The sequence below is a fragment of the Diplotaxodon limnothrissa genome, linkage group LG18 (assembly GCF_057381915.1).
Source record: "Diplotaxodon limnothrissa isolate DT_005_m linkage group LG18, D_limnothrissa_male_GT1.1, whole genome shotgun sequence".
In the NCBI taxonomy this organism is placed as follows: Eukaryota; Metazoa; Chordata; class Actinopteri; order Cichliformes; family Cichlidae; genus Diplotaxodon; species Diplotaxodon limnothrissa.
The window spans coordinates 17,172,294-17,188,701 of record NC_140613.1 but is presented as its reverse complement, the minus strand read 5'-3'; the positions used below and the strand labels follow the sequence as shown (position 1 = coordinate 17,188,701).

General features: G+C 39.1%; 2 protein-coding genes across 2 annotated transcripts; both read left to right on the top strand.

The window, feature by feature from the left end:
• Positions 1-1,430: 1,430 nt before the first annotated feature.
• Positions 1,431-7,365, top strand: dusp22b (dual specificity phosphatase 22b). Its single transcript, XM_085378175.1, has 7 exons — positions 1,431-1,451; positions 1,888-1,921; positions 2,026-2,108; positions 4,386-4,435; positions 5,896-5,970; positions 6,905-7,076; positions 7,225-7,365. Exons 1-7 carry the CDS (start codon positions 1,431-1,433, stop codon positions 7,363-7,365), a joined length of 576 nt encoding a protein of 191 aa, XP_085234301.1.
• A 1,023-nt stretch (positions 7,366-8,388) lies between these two features.
• Positions 8,389-14,665, top strand: irf4a (interferon regulatory factor 4a). The gene is made up of 9 exons (XM_085379060.1): positions 8,389-8,405; positions 9,084-9,290; positions 9,493-9,679; positions 10,466-10,551; positions 10,650-10,821; positions 11,347-11,427; positions 11,793-12,185; positions 13,591-13,703; positions 14,513-14,665. The coding sequence occupies exons 2-9, from the start codon at positions 9,093-9,095 to the stop codon at positions 14,663-14,665; spliced, it is 1,383 nt and encodes a 460-aa protein (XP_085235186.1). The 5' UTR covers positions 8,389-8,405; positions 9,084-9,092.
• Positions 14,666-16,408: the final 1,743 nt, after the last annotated feature.

Below are 16,408 nucleotides of genomic sequence, written 5' to 3'. Positions count from 1 at the left end.
AATAAAACTAGGGGAAAAGTATACATACCCTCATGCATAAACCGGATGGGTGGACTGATAACCAGCTCGCATTACTCTGTGTAGTAAGTGCATCACATCTCTGTCGCAGATGCTTTCCTCCCATTCAAGCTGTAGAGTAGAGGCTGGCAGTCACAAGCTGCCCCACATAGCAAAACAACACATTACCAGGAAGTTAAGTGAACTGGTGTCTGCGGTGTAAATGTGCTGTCAATGTTGGGCAGTGGGTAGCAGCACTTCCTGTTGATGTCTTTATCACAGTAATTATCAGTAGAGATCTGACATATGCCATCATTTCTCTGTAATAGCAGCACTGTAGAGTCCCGAGCCTGTCGTTGGTTTCTCAGTGCCTCCTTCAGCAGTCACACTCTATTTCTGTTCAGACTGGTTAACTGCCAGAATGCATCTAGTTGATTGTGTCTGCAGCATAGATTAAAGTTTTTTTCTAACCAAACGTGCCTTCATATGTTGTTTGAAAAATCATTTGGATAAGCGCGATTTCTGGAAGAGCCTTTTCAAAGGTGTCACAATAAAAGTTGTGTTGTTGGTGGAGAGGGCATCCACACTGGCTGGTCTGTAGGGGAAATCAGTAATATTTACTGATTTTTTTAATAAATAAATCAGTAAATATTTTATAATTCACTTTGTTGCAAACAGTGGTTTTCGCTGTGTTTTCAATTTATTTTAGTTACTTCAACCTGTTAGATAAAAGGAATAAAGTCAAGGTTCTCTTGGTTGAGGGTGATAAGTCACATTCTATACTCAGCTTGCAGATTCTGTTTCCTGTTTGTCCTGCTTAAAAGCCTTTCCACAGGTGCCATCATTCTGCTGGTGGTGGTGATGGCATCCAAACTGGGTCGTCTGTATGGAACAGAACAAACAACCTGTGGATACTTTGTGTTTTGCTTTGTTAGAAACCGCGATCTTCAGTGTTATTGCACTGTGTTGTTATAATGACATCAAAGGAAATAAAGACAAGTATTTTGTGAGGTTTTGGTTGAAGGTGAGAAGATCCATTCCTGTCTGTCCTGGCTCTATCTATCTATCTATCTATCTATCTATCTATCTATCTATCTATCTATCTTTACATGCAAAATGATCAATATTGATTAAATTACTGAGCTTTTCGTTGATTTCGATAATTATATTTTTATGTGGGGCTGTTTAACTCCTCCACACACATCTACTACAGGTCTGCAACGCCCTTTGCGTTAGGAAACTACAGCTCCCAGCATCCACCTCGGGAACCTCGGGCAGCAGTGCTCGGCTCGCTCGGACGCAGAACTACTGCGTTTGCTCCCCTTCAGCGGGTTTGGGAAGGCATCGAGACGCCGGATACGCGTTTTCCAGCGCCGAGGCTGCAGCGTGTGACATTTGTTCCAACTCTTCTCCTGTGAGGCGGGTCTTTCAGCATGGGTAATGGCATCAACAAGGTACGATTTTCCTCTCTTCCGTGCTCCTCAGGTTGGAATTATTGTGTGAGCGGTGCTCAGTGTTTTAAAGATAGGTGCTGGTCATTTTTGGACGTTTCATAGAATAAAAAGTTTGGTTCCTCGTTAACTTTGCAATATTAGAAAATGTAGCATCGCTGTTAGAATACTTAATCACAGCACAGTTCAGTGATCAAACTAGAATTATTTTTGGCATAGTTATTGTTTTTGTTGTTGTTGTTGTTGTTGTTTTAGTTATTATCATTTAGTGCCTGAATATTTATCTATTCAGACCATCAAATGACACAATTTGTAATTATAACTTCATATTTTAGGGTTTCATTTATCTTTGTAGCTGACTGGTCTTTAATCAGTTTGCACCACCTCAGTATCAATCATTGGTTTTTGATATAGCAATCGGTATTCTTTTTCCTTATAGGTCCTTCCTGATTTATACCTGGGAAATTTCAAAGGTGTGTCTCATTTTCTCTTTATTATTATTATTTTTAAATTGACTTCTTATATGTGTGCAGATATAATAACGCTGTTCGACTGTGCTGTTATGCGTTTCTGTCAGATGCAAGGGACAGAGAACACTTAGCCAGAAACAACATTACACACATCCTGTCGATTCATGACAGTGCAGCTCCTATCCTCCAGGTGAGAAGCTCCCTTTGCCTTATAATGTCTCAGCACCCAGGTGTATCATAGAGGTACACATATTGAATTTCTAATAAATTTTTAAATAGAGTCATCCAGCAAACAAGCTGAGCAGATTGATTGGCTGAGAGCAGTCAGACACCCTCCACAGTTGACCCGGTCTGTCAGGTTGTTCAGGAACCACTGTGTATCAGTAGCTCTTTTCCTTGAGCAAACAGCTCTCATTTCCGTGCGAGTAAAACATACACAGGGGACTTTCTTTTACTCATGTGATTCTTTAGAGTATCATGTAAAATGCCAGTCAACAGCAGTTGGTTTGTCAGTGTGCTGAGTTGTGTGCCTGCGTGGGTTTCAGAGTAGGCGGTTGTTCTTGTCTCAACCAGCTCGGACTATGCGGTCTCTCTTCATTATTCTTTTTTTTCTGGATTATTGATTTTGACGCTTTAACATGTAAAGACTAGAGATGGACCGATCCGATATTACGTATCGGTATCGGTCCGATACTGACCTAAATTACTGGATCGGATATCGGAGAAAAATAAAAAATGTAATCCGATCCATTAAATATCACGAAAGCACCTCACAAAACTTGCAACACGCCGTAACTCACCTCAGAACGTTAGCACGTCGGAGCAGTGTGGTCACGTGATAGAGCGGCTGTGGCATGCGGGACCTGTCGGTGGTCTGGATAGCATTTGGAGCTTCGCTAGCAACCCGGCATTTCATCTCCGACAAAGTTATCCCGAGAGAAGTAAAGCAAGTGTGTAAGTCCATCTCTGAATGTTTGTAAAGCATTCCTGCGTTAATCTTAACAAGCGACTGCCTCTCGCTCTCCGGCTGCTACTTCAATCGTGAAACTGCTTAACGATCAGCTGATCGGCTTTTCTGTCGCGAGTCCGTGTCTCTGGTTTGCTTTTGGCCCACTTTGCACCAGAAAGAGGAAACCAGTGGCTGAACAACAGCAGCACGTTTAAGCTTGATAAGCTGTTGTTAGAATTTATTTAATATTACTTTCTACACCAGGATCTTTTTCTACGTAGCTGACGCTGGTAACTGTGCAGGGGCGGATCTAGCAAAGTTTAGCCAGGGGGGCCGATAGGGCATGAACAGGGAAAAGGGGGCACAAAGACATACTTTTCTTTCTTATTCTCATTTAAAATGTCGAGCTTTTAATAAATAATTATCTGACACCCAAAGTTTTAATTTGATGTAAAATGAATAGAAGTCCATTACTGTATATAGTAACTATTAAGTCTAATATATATACCCTAGTAAGCTATAGTACTTTTTACTTTGGGAAGGTACCATCTGTGCAGTCTGCAATTTTGTTGAAGAAAGATGTTGAATCTATTTAATATTTCTTGAAAAATAATTGATTTCTGTGCATTTTTTTCACACTTCATCAAATTAAGGTTGATTACGTCGATTAAGCATCATAAGGTGGAGCGTGAGGGGTGGTTCCCTATTTTTTATTTATTTATTTTTGTTGTTGCTGGGAGTTGGAACCCTATTAGTTAGGTTGCTTAATATTTACGCTAAGTACTCTTTAAAATACCAGAATAGTGAGGATGGTGTAGGTTTAAGTTTATTAGATTGATCAGTATTGCTGAACTATGAAATATTTTTTTTGTATACAGGTATAACAGAATAGCTTTAGTGTAGTTGTTGTTTTAAACTTGAGTATGAACTTGCAGACTTGCAAAATGCAGCAAGATATTTTAAAAAACAGTTTTGTTGATTAAAAAACATTATATCGGATTCATATCGGTATCGGCAGATATCCAAATTTATGATATCGGTATCGGACATAAAAAAGTGGTATCGTGCCATCTCTAGTAAAGACACCCCCCACCCTGCCAATGGTACCTCCTGAACAGCAGGGATAGAGAGCACAAACTATTTACAAAGAGAGAAATGCAACAGAGAGCCCGAGGTTGGTCTTGTCATGGTTTCTGAACTTCCAAGATCCCATCAAGCATCAGCGGGATAAGTTGGAACAGCTGAGGTTGCCGCAGGACATCAAAGAGTTCCCAGGTCCATGACCTGACAGCTCAGAGCTAATTTAATGGGACAACAGAACAATTAGGCTGGCGTTTTTAGTATAGTGGCTAATCAGCTTTAGTTACACAGCCTGCCCTCACCATAAGCAACACACATCGTGAATCACTGATTGTGTTGGTGTGTTGGTGACATTTATTATATTCTTCATTCTGTTAGCTGATCTGTGTTAAATATTTAGGAGAACGTGACATTTGACTAGTATACTCTGTCCACCAGGAGATGACCTATCTCTGCATTTCAGCAGCTGACCTTCCCACACAAAACCTGTAAGTACCAAATTGTGCAGCACAGCAGCGCGGCACAGAACAATGAAAAGCTGAGGCAGAGTGAGAGAGTACTACATCCATTTGAGGCTTCTTTGTGTGGGTGTCTAAGGTTCATTTTCTCCAAGATAAAGTGTAAATGATATGCTTTCCCAAGCTAAACATTTATTTTCTGACAAGAGCACAGTAACACAAATGGACTGAGCTCTTGGCTCTTATTTTGGTAGGTATGTGTGACGTTCAAATACACGCAGTTATTTCTATGTGAAACTAGAGAAGATGGCCAAGGGTGGTGCTTGTGTTACAATAGTCTTTAATTATATTCACACTAAAAGCAATGACCAATGTCTTGCAGCTAAGTCCTTGAATTATAGCACGATTATTGGCAAATGGTATGCTGGCTAGCTAGCAGAGGTATACAAACACACCTAGACATGTTCAGTGCTGTGAAAAAGTGTTTGCCCTCTTCCTGATTTCTTATTTTTATAAATGATAGTTTCATTTATTAAGGGAAAAAGTTATCCAAACCCACCTCGCCCTATTGAAAAAATAACTGCCCCTAAAACTAATCACTGGTGTTGCCACCCTTTAGCATCACTGTGGAGAAATGTTGGCCCACTCATCTTTGCAGAATTGTTTTAATTCATCCACATTGGCGGGTTTTCCAGCATGAAAGGCCTGTTTAAGGTCATACCAAAGCATCTCAGTCTGATTTCACTAGGCCACTCCAAACCCTTCATTTTGACCCCTTCAGAGGTGGACTTGCTGGTGTGTGCATAACTCAAACGTGCTTAAACTTCAAGAACTGACACCCAAAAAGTCATTCTCCTTCATGACTTTTTGGTGGAGAGCAGAATTCATGTTTCTGTCAATTATGACTTGTCGTTCAGGTCCTGAAGCAGCAAAGCAGTCCCAGACCATCACACTACCACCATCATGTTTGACTGTTGCTATGATATTCTTTTTATGAGATGCTTTTGTTAGTTTTACACCAGATGTAACAAATTTAACATGTCTGGCAGTAATCCAGGCTGGATGTGGAGTGAAATTCAAAAAATCTGAAACACATAAGTATGACAAAAACACACAAAGGAACTCAGGAAGGGAGGAAATCTTTTCACAGAGCTGTACATGTGATATGCTACAAATATGCACACATGTGCACCTGCCATCTTTAGCACCCCCATATGTCTCATACCTCTAAGGTTTTGAGAACATGACATTTGCTGTTCGAGACCTGTTGCATGAAATATGACACCAGCTACTTGAGATGAACACACCCTGATCCTCATGGGGAGAGGATGAGCAATAGTTTCACATGCCAGTTACAAAAACATTCCCATGCCTTTCACAAAAACATGGCAAAGATAAAATAACAGCATATAATCTGCGATTTTGTGTTGGCATAGCAGTTTTTAGGTAGTCAGGAGCCATTTTTACATTCCTTTTTTTGTACCCCACAGATCTCAGTACTTCAAACAAAGTATTGTTTTCATGCACGAGTCCCGCCTAAAAGGAGAAGGCTGCCTAGTTCACTGGTGAGACCTAGATTACTTGTATCTTTACCTGCAAGCTAGAATTTAGGTTCACTCAAGCTTGAGAGGTGAAATTTGAATAACGGACCTACATAGATTCACTCTGTCTGTCTCAAACAGTTGCAGACATGGTGAAATTTAAATGTAGTTAATTTAAAGCTGGAAAAAAAAAACCCAGATCACAACAAACAAGTGCACAAATGAACTCATGTGTGACTGCTTTGCAGAAGAGATTAAGTGATAAAAACCTATTCTTGAACTTCCTAAAACAGAGTACAGTAACAAGTCTGACTGCATTGTGTTCGTGTACTAGGGTAGCTGACCAAGTGTTCACAGGGTAAAGTTATATTTGGCTAGACAGAGGGTCTTCTCAGAAATACAAGTGGCTATTTTTAAGAGCTGCTTTTACAATGCCTTCTCTAATTATGAATGCTTAGTCCCTTGTTCATTGCAAAGGCCAAAACTTATTCATTTATTTTATGTATCTCACCTTTACCTTTGCTTGCAGTATAATTGTGCAATAAATTGTGTGCACAGAATACAGAATTATAAATATTCCTGGTAACAAATCTTTTTTTCCAGTTGCTGGACTGGACTTCCTGAACTTATCTTCCTTTTTAAACAAGATGCGCCGTGTTAAATGCAGTGATTACTGTCAGAATTGGACTTTCATTCCACCTTATTACCACCACTACTTCTTTGCATGATAGTTTTATTTGCTTGTGTTATTAATAAACATCTGCACACTCTGAATATTCATCTACATTTTTCTAAATGAGGACAAATTGCTCAAACCAGGACATTGCGCTTGCTTGTACAAATGTAACACGAGTCATTTGCTATCTACAGTAAATGTGTCATGGGTGAATACTGACAATGATTTATTCATAATTGCTAAATCTTGTAGTGTTTGTTTTCCATCCCGCTCTTCATACAGTTTGGCTGGTGTGTCCCGTAGTGTCACGCTGGTTGTAGCTTACATAATGACGGTGACAGGATTGGGCTGGCAGGAAGCCCTGGCTGCGGTGAAGGTGGTCCGGCCGTGCGCTGGCCCAAACCTGGGCTTCCAGCGGCAGCTCCAGGAATTTGAAAAAACTGAAGCTGAACAGGTTGGTGGTAACAAAGCGAGCATATTGAAAATGAAGCATGAAAAGACAGGAAGTATACCCTTGCAATTCAAACTGACATCATTGTTGTTTTATATGTAGTAAAATTGCCTACGTTGCTTTTAACAGACTTAACCTTTTCTTCCTATAGTTCAGAGAGTGGCTACGGACGGAATACAAGGAGAATCCTTTTAATGATGAAGCTGATATACGTGACTTGCTTGATCAGGCATCCAAAGTCAAGGCTGAAGCAATAGAAGAACTTGCAAACACCCCACCTGGAGGTATCTGATGAGCTGTTTTGATGAGGTCTTTGGAAGATTATGGAAAGACAAGTTACAGACCCATCTGGAAGTCTGTGTTTGTATCGCAAATGGAAGGATTCTTTAAATATCATGGACATAAAATACTGCAAAAGACTATTCATTATTGTGTACAGTCCACAGTCATTTTTAGTGTTGATTACTTGATGTTCCTGGTACTGTTTTCTTAACTTATAAATGTTCTGAACTGTGTGCTGTTATGATTTCATATTGTCCAATAAAAGTAATGAATTCAAGTGTTTTGTGAGGTTTCTGGTCAGTGGGCTGTCATGTTGAAGGTGATAAGACACACTCTGTGCTCAGTTTACAGCTCTGTTTCCTGGTTGTCTTCCTGTTTGTCTGTGTTCCGGGGGGAGGTCATGCATGGTGGCATCAAAAACACCAAGATAGAGTTCTTTTAATCGGTCTTTTTTGCAGGTGTCGCAGAGACTAAAAGAAACTAAAATACATCACTTTTGTTTTACCATTATGAGATTTTGTATGCAGCAGTCTCCTATACACACTTCAGATAGCTGGGGAGGAGCATGGGCAGCCACTTGATGGCGGTATTACTAACAAAGCCCTCCTATAATGAGAAGCTTTTTGAATTCAACCATGGCTTTTCTTTTGACGATAATTAATTAAACCCTGTCATCATCTACCTCTGCTAACAAATAGCACATGAAAGACTTTAAAGGTCAGCAGTTTTATTTGTGGAAAATAGGTTGGACGTGCGGACTTTTGCAAGAATAAATTGGTGGGGAAATATTTTTGTGAGCGTAGCTTACAGGTAATTGTTCCATTCCGTCCCGGTGTCTGCTCAGGGTGTCTCTAAAGGGATTCCCCACCGCAGCGCTGTGTGGGCGCCGAGTTTCACAGAAATGAGCGCCCGAGCGCTTAACATCTCCTCTTGAACTTCTCAGAGCCCGATAGGCTCCTCCCTTTAACAAATTAAGATGTGATAACGTTGAAGAATTGGAACCCGAAAGCTTCAAAACAGATTTCAACGGTGGACCTGACATATTCAAAGGTAAGCCAGATCAGCGCATTTTATAAAGAAAATTCACACAACCTCTCTGTCTCGCTCTCTATATATTCTTTCATTATAAAAAAAAAATACATGTAAATATTTAATATTCTTATGAGACCCCACAAGTTTCAGTCAGGTGAAAATGTCAGCATTTAACTACACGGGCAAAAACATGAACTAGTTTGTGTAATTTTGGCATTAAATTAGAGTTATAGCTCCTAAACAATACAGCATTAAAAAAAAACCCCGCTACACACCTCTGTAAACCTGGGATTAAACTCTTGCGGATGAATCATAACACTTTCTTTCTTTTTAATTTATGCACGCGTCTCATATAAGTCACACTTCTCTGACAGAAAAAGGAAATTGTGCCAAACGTGATTGTTATATTTACTCACTTGAGCCAGATCACGTCCTTTACTAACGGCGTGACTGCATGAGGAAATTCTCTGCGAGCTTGAGCTCACTAACAGGGCAAATCTTTCATTAATTAAAAAAACGATGACTTTTCGGTTTAAAATTGCAACCAAACATGTTGTAAGTGGTCGAATCGGCAAATTAATAATATCAGATTTGGGGCGAGGACTAAAACTTAGAATCAAAAATAATAAATAAGCTAGAACGTTTACTGCGCCCACAGGTCTTATATGTGTTGAGTTTGATCTCATTTTATCTCAGTTTGCACAGATGAACCTGGATGAAGACAGTGGCCTGTCAGTCAGTTGCGGCAATGGCAAACTGAGACAGTGGCTCATCGATCAGATTGACAGCGGGAGATATCCTGGCCTGGTTTGGGAGAACGATGAAAAAAGCATCTTTAGGATTCCGTGGAAGCATGCAGGAAAACAAGACTATAACAGAGACGAGGATGCTGCACTCTTTAAGGTCAGACCATCCCGTCTTTCTCCTCACAGTGCACCTAAAACATCTGACAATTGCATTTTGAACGCTTTGCATGAATTATTGCAGCAAAAAGTATGAAAAATGTAAGCTACTAAACATGTGCTATTTCATTCCAAATTCCTGACTTGCTTTGGCATGACTAAAGAGGAAGTTTAAAGAAAAATCTCTTCACTGATTAATGCAGGCATGGGCGATGTTCAAGGGAAAATATAAGGAAGGTGTAGATAAACCAGATCCCCCTACATGGAAAACCAGACTACGCTGTGCCCTTAATAAAAGCAATGACTTTGATGAAATAGTTGAAAGAAGCCAGCTGGACATCTCTGAGCCGTACAAAGTGTACAGAATCATTCCAGAGGGAGCCAAAAAAGGTAAGTATTACATATAGTTAGATATTGTTCATGCAAAATACTCTAAAGCTGTGTAGAATTACATGAAGCACCACTTTTAACAACCTGTGTAGGACATGTCACATGTAGCTTGGAGTAAAATGGTTGTATTTGGATTCCTGTGCAAGTAGTACAGGCTACAAGCATGCCATAGCCATAGCATTGATTCACCTGCACATACAGAATACTGACACATTTCACACAGCAACTTATATTGTTTATAGTCTATGGCATTTTTTTTACATACATATGCACCACTGCAGTTGTGATGAGGCAGGAAGCACAAAGGAAGCCAAAGCATGTACCAAAAAGGCCGTAGTGCTTTTTTTAGAGGGCTTCGGTTACTAAGTGCAGGGTGCACATAACACAACCAGACGACCTCCAGCCTTGCATAACTAAGTCTCTGCCATCATACAACGCTTTTTGTCACACCAGAGCAATTCTTGCTATCTGTACTAACACTTTATTCTCCAAATAAACAAGATTCAGATGAACTCAATCATCTGTTGCACTAGCTTTGAAAATAACCCTGTCACTCAAATTAAAATAGCACAGCTTCACAAGTGTGCAAAACGTATTCACAGTTCAGCCCTGCCAAAATAAATTTGATTAGTGTGGTTTGTGACATATTGCACCTCACATATTTTTACAACTCTGTGCAATAAAGCATTGTTGTTCTGAATCTTTCTTTTCACACTATTTCTCCTTTATTTTTAAATTGATTATTTGGGAAATCATTTTTGGGTTGTTTTTTTTTTTTTTTTACAGGAATGAAGATGACCAGTGTGGAGGAGACCTCACCACATGCAAATAACCTTAGCTATATTCCTCCATATACATCCCTGCACAATCAGGTCAGCAGATTTTGTGGCTGAGCCTAGCACATACATGGGAACGAAATGTTTCGGTTTAATGACATACTTTCTGAGTGACCACTCGTTTGATCTTTCAGGTACCTGGTTTTATGGTTTCTCAGGAGAGAAGGGACTGGAGAGATTACCACGCACCTCCAGAACAACAGCCTCTTCCACATCACCACGGGCCACTTCCAGAGCTGCAGTATAGTCAGTGCCACTATCCATCATCAATCAGTCGGGCCTGGCCAGGGTCACACTCAGAAAACGGTACAATATTCACCTATACATGTTACGCTTTACAGATATGACATTCAGAATGGGCTAGCATTTTTCAAAAGTTTCAGTGATTTCTGTTCCAGACTGAATGATGTAAAAGATTAAGTATAAAGGGAACTTCCAATCATGTCTTTTTATTTTGTAATGTAATGCTTTTATCCAGTCGTAGTTGTAGGAGTTTATTTACTTTCAGTCAGAACGTTATATTTTAAGTATGTCAATATCCTGTTAATCAAAAGCAAATCTTAAATAACATATAAACAACTATTTAGCTGCAGTATCTTCCTTACAAATCATGATATATATTTGATGTTACCACCTGTAGGCAAACCTGGCTTTAAGAGTGATTATCCACAGTTCCACACTCATGCTATGGTGCGCTAGATGAGATACATTCTTCATACTTCCTTTGTTAAAAATAAGAGTTTAAAATTATTCTTCCTGCCCTTTTAAATTTTTGCATGCTCCCCTTCTAATCATTGCACGCATTTATTTTATTTCATTAATTTCATGCAGGTATTCAGCTCTCCTTCCACACCTACTTTTCAGAGTCTCAACCGCCCATGTATGCAGTGGACCATAACAATGCCATAACAGGTAAAGAACTGTTTCAGGCCCATTTAAACAGATACTCTTACTAACTCCTATGCTTGTTTCTAAATATTCACTAATCTACACTACATCTATTTGTGTGGCTAGGTAAGAAACTACAAACACATTACACATTTAGTATTTCCATTTTTTAAATCTCAGAACATGAAACATGTCTATTTAAAATAGACAAAAACTCAGGGTTGAGAATATTTGGGGAAAGGTTAGAAGGAAATAAGCAATACTCTATATGCAAAGACTGCGAAAATAAAAGTTTTATTTAAGTTTAGCAATTTTCGAGACCTACATTTTATCATACAGTAAGGCTCAAATTTTTATGTTCCTGATGTATGCTTTTCTCTTTCCATCAGATCTTAGCCTGCACGTGTCCCTATTCTACAGAGAGACTTTGGTAAAGGAAGTTACCACCACCAGCCAGCAAGGATGCCGGATCACTTCTTCCTCCTCTCCCTCCTCTCCCTCTCCTTCTTCTCCATGCCCAGAGGACAAGTTTCACAGTGGGGCAGAAGTCATTCTTTTCCCATTCCCATACCCTGAATCTCAGAGACAGGGTGCTGAGATGCTTCCTAACATACTAGACAAGGGAGTGCTTCTGTGGATGGCAGCCGATGGGCTGTATGCTAAGCGCCTGTGCCAAGGCAGAGTATATTGGGAAGGACCTCTGGCTCCATATATGGATAAACCCAACAAGTTGGAGAAGGAGCAGTCATGCAAATTGTTTGACACCCATCAATTCCTTATTGGTAAGTGATATCTGCTGTGCTACAGTGTTTCCACCTACAGCACACAAAAACGCCCAAGAAAAGTGATGCAGTCCAATGCAATATTTCTGCTTTTGTGAAACTGTAAATGTTAACTTTCTGTTCTGTTTGTGGACCACAATGGTGAAAGTGCTTTTCAGGGCTTTTATTTTAGTTAGGTCAGAAAATCTTTTCACTGATTAATGTCTTTTTTTTTTTTAAATAGGAAAAAAAGTCTTTAGAATTTGCACAGAATATGTTAACCTTGAGTTTCATGATGAAAAAACATTTTCTATACTTATACACTGGTTGCCCACTGACAAATCCATTTAACAAACATATGCCCAGATCTGGACTGTACAGCTGCTTTTAAATGCCAAATAGGTAAGGTTAAAGTAAAAGTGTTACCATGTAAAATCCTGGCTTTCTCCATAGTTTAGTAGTTTGATCTATAATGAAGCAATATTACGGATCCAAAATCTGAATCGTCAAAGAAACAAGTAACTAAACCTGCCTTATACTGTAGAATTTCCCCATAACTGTTGGCAATTTAGACGTAACGTATAGCACACACTGACTGCCTTTAAAATATAAGAGCTATAAATATATACCGAAGTATATTAGTAAAATGTGTTATTTTTGCGAATTAGTTATTTTTCTTATTTAAAACTCATAATTTGAGGTGTTTTTATTCCATTATGCTGAATTGTATTGCAAGCTTTTACAATATTTCTTGAAGGACAAAATGATTTCATGAGTTTCCATTCAATTTGCTATTCAGATCATACAGATTACACACACACTTGTTTTCAATAGACATTTTTGTCTATTTAAGCCAATATATCTTCTGCTCCATCTTTTCTTTTGTCCTAGCGTAGAGGATACTCGTATGGAAAAAAAACAATCGGTCATTAAATTCCTTGACAGGTTTGAATAATTAACATTGTAATGGTAAACAGCTTCAGTTACTTAAAGCATGTCGATGGCTTTTGATCATATTGATAATGGTTTTGATAATGGAGATGACAATGAAGAAGGTGGAGATAGCTGCAGGTGGTGTGTCTGGGTAAGTCCCTCTTAAGTCTTGAGGTAGCATTAAGAAGCCACTCACATTCTCAGCAGGGGGCCGAAGCATGTGGAGTCCCCACCCACCTCCTGTGGTCCACCACACTGCAAGATAATGCTTGGTGTGCCATTTTACGTTAAATTTTGCGTCATTCTCATCAGTAGTTTCCAGAAAAGTCATCATGATTAAGGAAAATGTCACGTTAGCAAGAAGGGGATTTTAATGTCTTTTTTAGTAACCTGAAATCTAAACATGTCATGGCTGAGTACATATTGGGTTTTGTGTTTATTACACCTCATTTTTTTTGGTTAAACTTTCTTACCTTGTTCTTTTTTCTAACAGAACTTCAAGATTTTGCCCATAATGGCCGTCATGTACCAAGACACCAGGTGGTGCTATGTTTTGGAGACGAATATCCTGACCCACAACGCCCTAGGAAGATGATCACAGCACAGGTACATAAAACTCGCTTAAAACTGTAAAACTTTACCCAATAAAACAAAAAACAAAGCAAAAAGAACAATAACTGTAGGCGATGAAAACAGATTTTAAATGATCAATCAAAGTAGTCTGTATTAATATTAGAAAATGCATATTTTCAGAAAACAAGAGATCTGAATACCATCCTTTAATTGGAATCAGTGTAGTTAAACAAGAGCCTCTGCTGTTTATGATACTGGAGCTAAACTTAAAGCTATATTTCACTTGCTTTCTTAGATTTTATTTGTAACTGAAAACGGTCTGTTTCTTGGAAGTTGCATGTTAGTTATACCATTAGATGTATAACTAAGGTCAGCAGCTTTCATTCGTCATTCGTAAAATAACAGAAAATGGATTTTACTGTTGATTGATTAGCATGTTTTTATGTGAGAGATGTACATTCATAACGGCTACTGGAGAGAGGGATGGATGGTGGCTGAAAAGGCGATATTCTATTTAAAAATTAATAATTAAAAAAAGAATTTCCTAAGTCATTAATTTTGTTTTATAACAAATGGGCCTAATTTCCCATTATTTGTTTAAAAAAAAAAGAAAAAACGTAATTTTCTTTCAAGCTAGCGAACTAGTTAGCTAACAAGACTGATATATTATTTCGCCATTTTTGATATTAATTAGAGGTTATAGTCATGATTTTTGGGAGGGAAAAATCAGAAATAAAAGCCATAAAGTCTCCTTTTTCCACTGGTTGTTTTAGTTGTTTGGTCTTTGCTTGTATAGGTACGTTAACATACATGTTTCATACATCGTCATGTTCTCCTTTTAGGTGGAGCCTTTGTTTGCCAGGAAACTCGTGTACTATTACCAGCAGAACAATGGTCACTACCTACGGAGCTATGAACACATCCAGGAACAAAACACCTCTCCTACAATTGACTATCCCTCTTCCCAGAGACCTCTGCAGCATATTCAGGAGTGACATGCATACAAAACACACACACACACACACACACACACACACACACACACACACACACACACACACACACACACACACACACACACACACATACATACATACATACATACATACAAATGTACAGGACTGTGAATGTAATGCTTCAACTTTTTATCATCGCTTGTGACTGCAGTCCTGTGTACAGTAAGCGGTAGAAACTGTCACGTTAGCTAGGGGTAGAGATGGGGAAGACCCTGTTTTCACTTGCACACCTATGCATCGTAGTCTTTGTGTCTGTGACTGTGGAGTTTTTTTTTCAACAAATATTATTGTGACAGTGTGAAGGATGCGGTTTGTGGGTGGGGGGATGAGGAGAGCGGAGGGCAACTGAGACAGGAAGTACTAGCACAGGTGCACAGGAAGAATGGCCCCTAAGACAAACACTGATATGTTAAAGCGATAAAACAACATGAATGAATAGTTATTTAGTTAGTTATTTACAGGTAACAGCTGAAAATGTGATTCTTGGTCTTATGCAGTTAAGTGGCACTGAAGACAATAGCCAGCTCTACTTCTTAGCACAATGTATTTCTACACTCGACTACAATACATGATATGGTAAATAACAGTTGCTAGATAGGGAAGTGAATCATAAGATAGTGTAGTCCAATGTATTTCCCAAATTCTTAGTTTTATTGATAGAGCTGGAAGAAAGTGAGAGAAAATTATAATACAGATGCACAAAAAGCCTTGAACACTGGTTCTCAATCTCAATCTGGTTCTCACGCAGCCCTCCTGCAAGATGTTGCAAGATAATCTAAGGGGTCAAAAGCTCATTACTGATATTAGAGTTTCTACAGAAATTTTTTAAAAAAGTTTCAAAACAGCCTTTTTGTAACCATGGACGCTGTCTTCTTTGTCAAGCATTCAAAACATAATTTTGACCCATTTCCCCTATTGAAACGTAGAGAGATACAGCATTCTGCATTACAGGGCTTACAAACCATGCTGTTGTCCATGAGCTGTTCTACTGCTGGTCATGATTAGCACTGAACTAAGTGAACTGACGGAAGCTGACTGGAAAATCACACTCATCCCGTAAGTTGTAGGGAAACTATACCTGTTCCTCTTGACCTGAAACTAGTGGCCTAATAAGTAGGAAGGAAAACTACCTTTGTGGTCCAAGTGCCGGTTTACACAGGGAGGAGTTCTCTGTTTCCCATGCCTGAGGGTAGATTCTGACACACAAGGTAGCCAACGAACGATATTCATGACACGAGATGGCACTTTGTGAATCGCTAGGCAGTATAAGATGAATAATGCCAAAATGAGTCGAGTGGAATTCCTCACGCTGCTGAAGCCCTAGAGGTTAATGCTGAAGGACGAGGGATAAAGGTTTTGTTATGTTTTTCTTCTGTGATCCAGAGTTTCAATCTCTGCATTTAGTTCCTTCACACTTAAACCACATTACTTTCACAATGGCTTCAAATGTCTGACCAAAATGTTTTTGTTTTTTTTCATGAATCTTAAATAATTTTCCCTCTTAAAGATCGCTCTCCTGAAACTGCCCGATTGTCCACTGCATGAAATTGTGTTTCACATTACTTCACAGTCAGAAATGTCACATAATCAGAATCAGACAGCTTAATGTACAACGTGCCGTTGTGTGTGTGACAAAGCACATGTGTCCATGTGTGTAGGTGTGTACGTGTGTGTCACACAGTTGCAGAATTACTGTTATCTGGAAGTGACATTTATGGACTC

Coding starts and splice junctions, on each gene's coding strand:
- dusp22b (XM_085378175.1), top strand. CDS start 1,431: ATGGGTAATGGCATCAACAAG. Junction 1,922..2,025: donor ATACCTGGGAAATTTCAAAG/GTGTGTCTCATT, acceptor CGTTTCTGTCAG/ATGCAAGGGACAGAGAACAC. Junction 7,077..7,224: donor AAAAAACTGAAGCTGAACAG/GTTGGTGGTAAC, acceptor TTCTTCCTATAG/TTCAGAGAGTGGCTACGGAC.
- irf4a (XM_085379060.1), top strand. CDS start 9,093: ATGAACCTGGATGAAGACAGTGGCCTGTCAGTCAGTTGCGGCAATGGC. Junction 9,291..9,492: donor AGGATGCTGCACTCTTTAAG/GTCAGACCATCC, acceptor TGATTAATGCAG/GCATGGGCGATGTTCAAGGG. Junction 10,822..11,346: donor AGGGTCACACTCAGAAAACG/GTACAATATTCA, acceptor AATTTCATGCAG/GTATTCAGCTCTCCTTCCAC.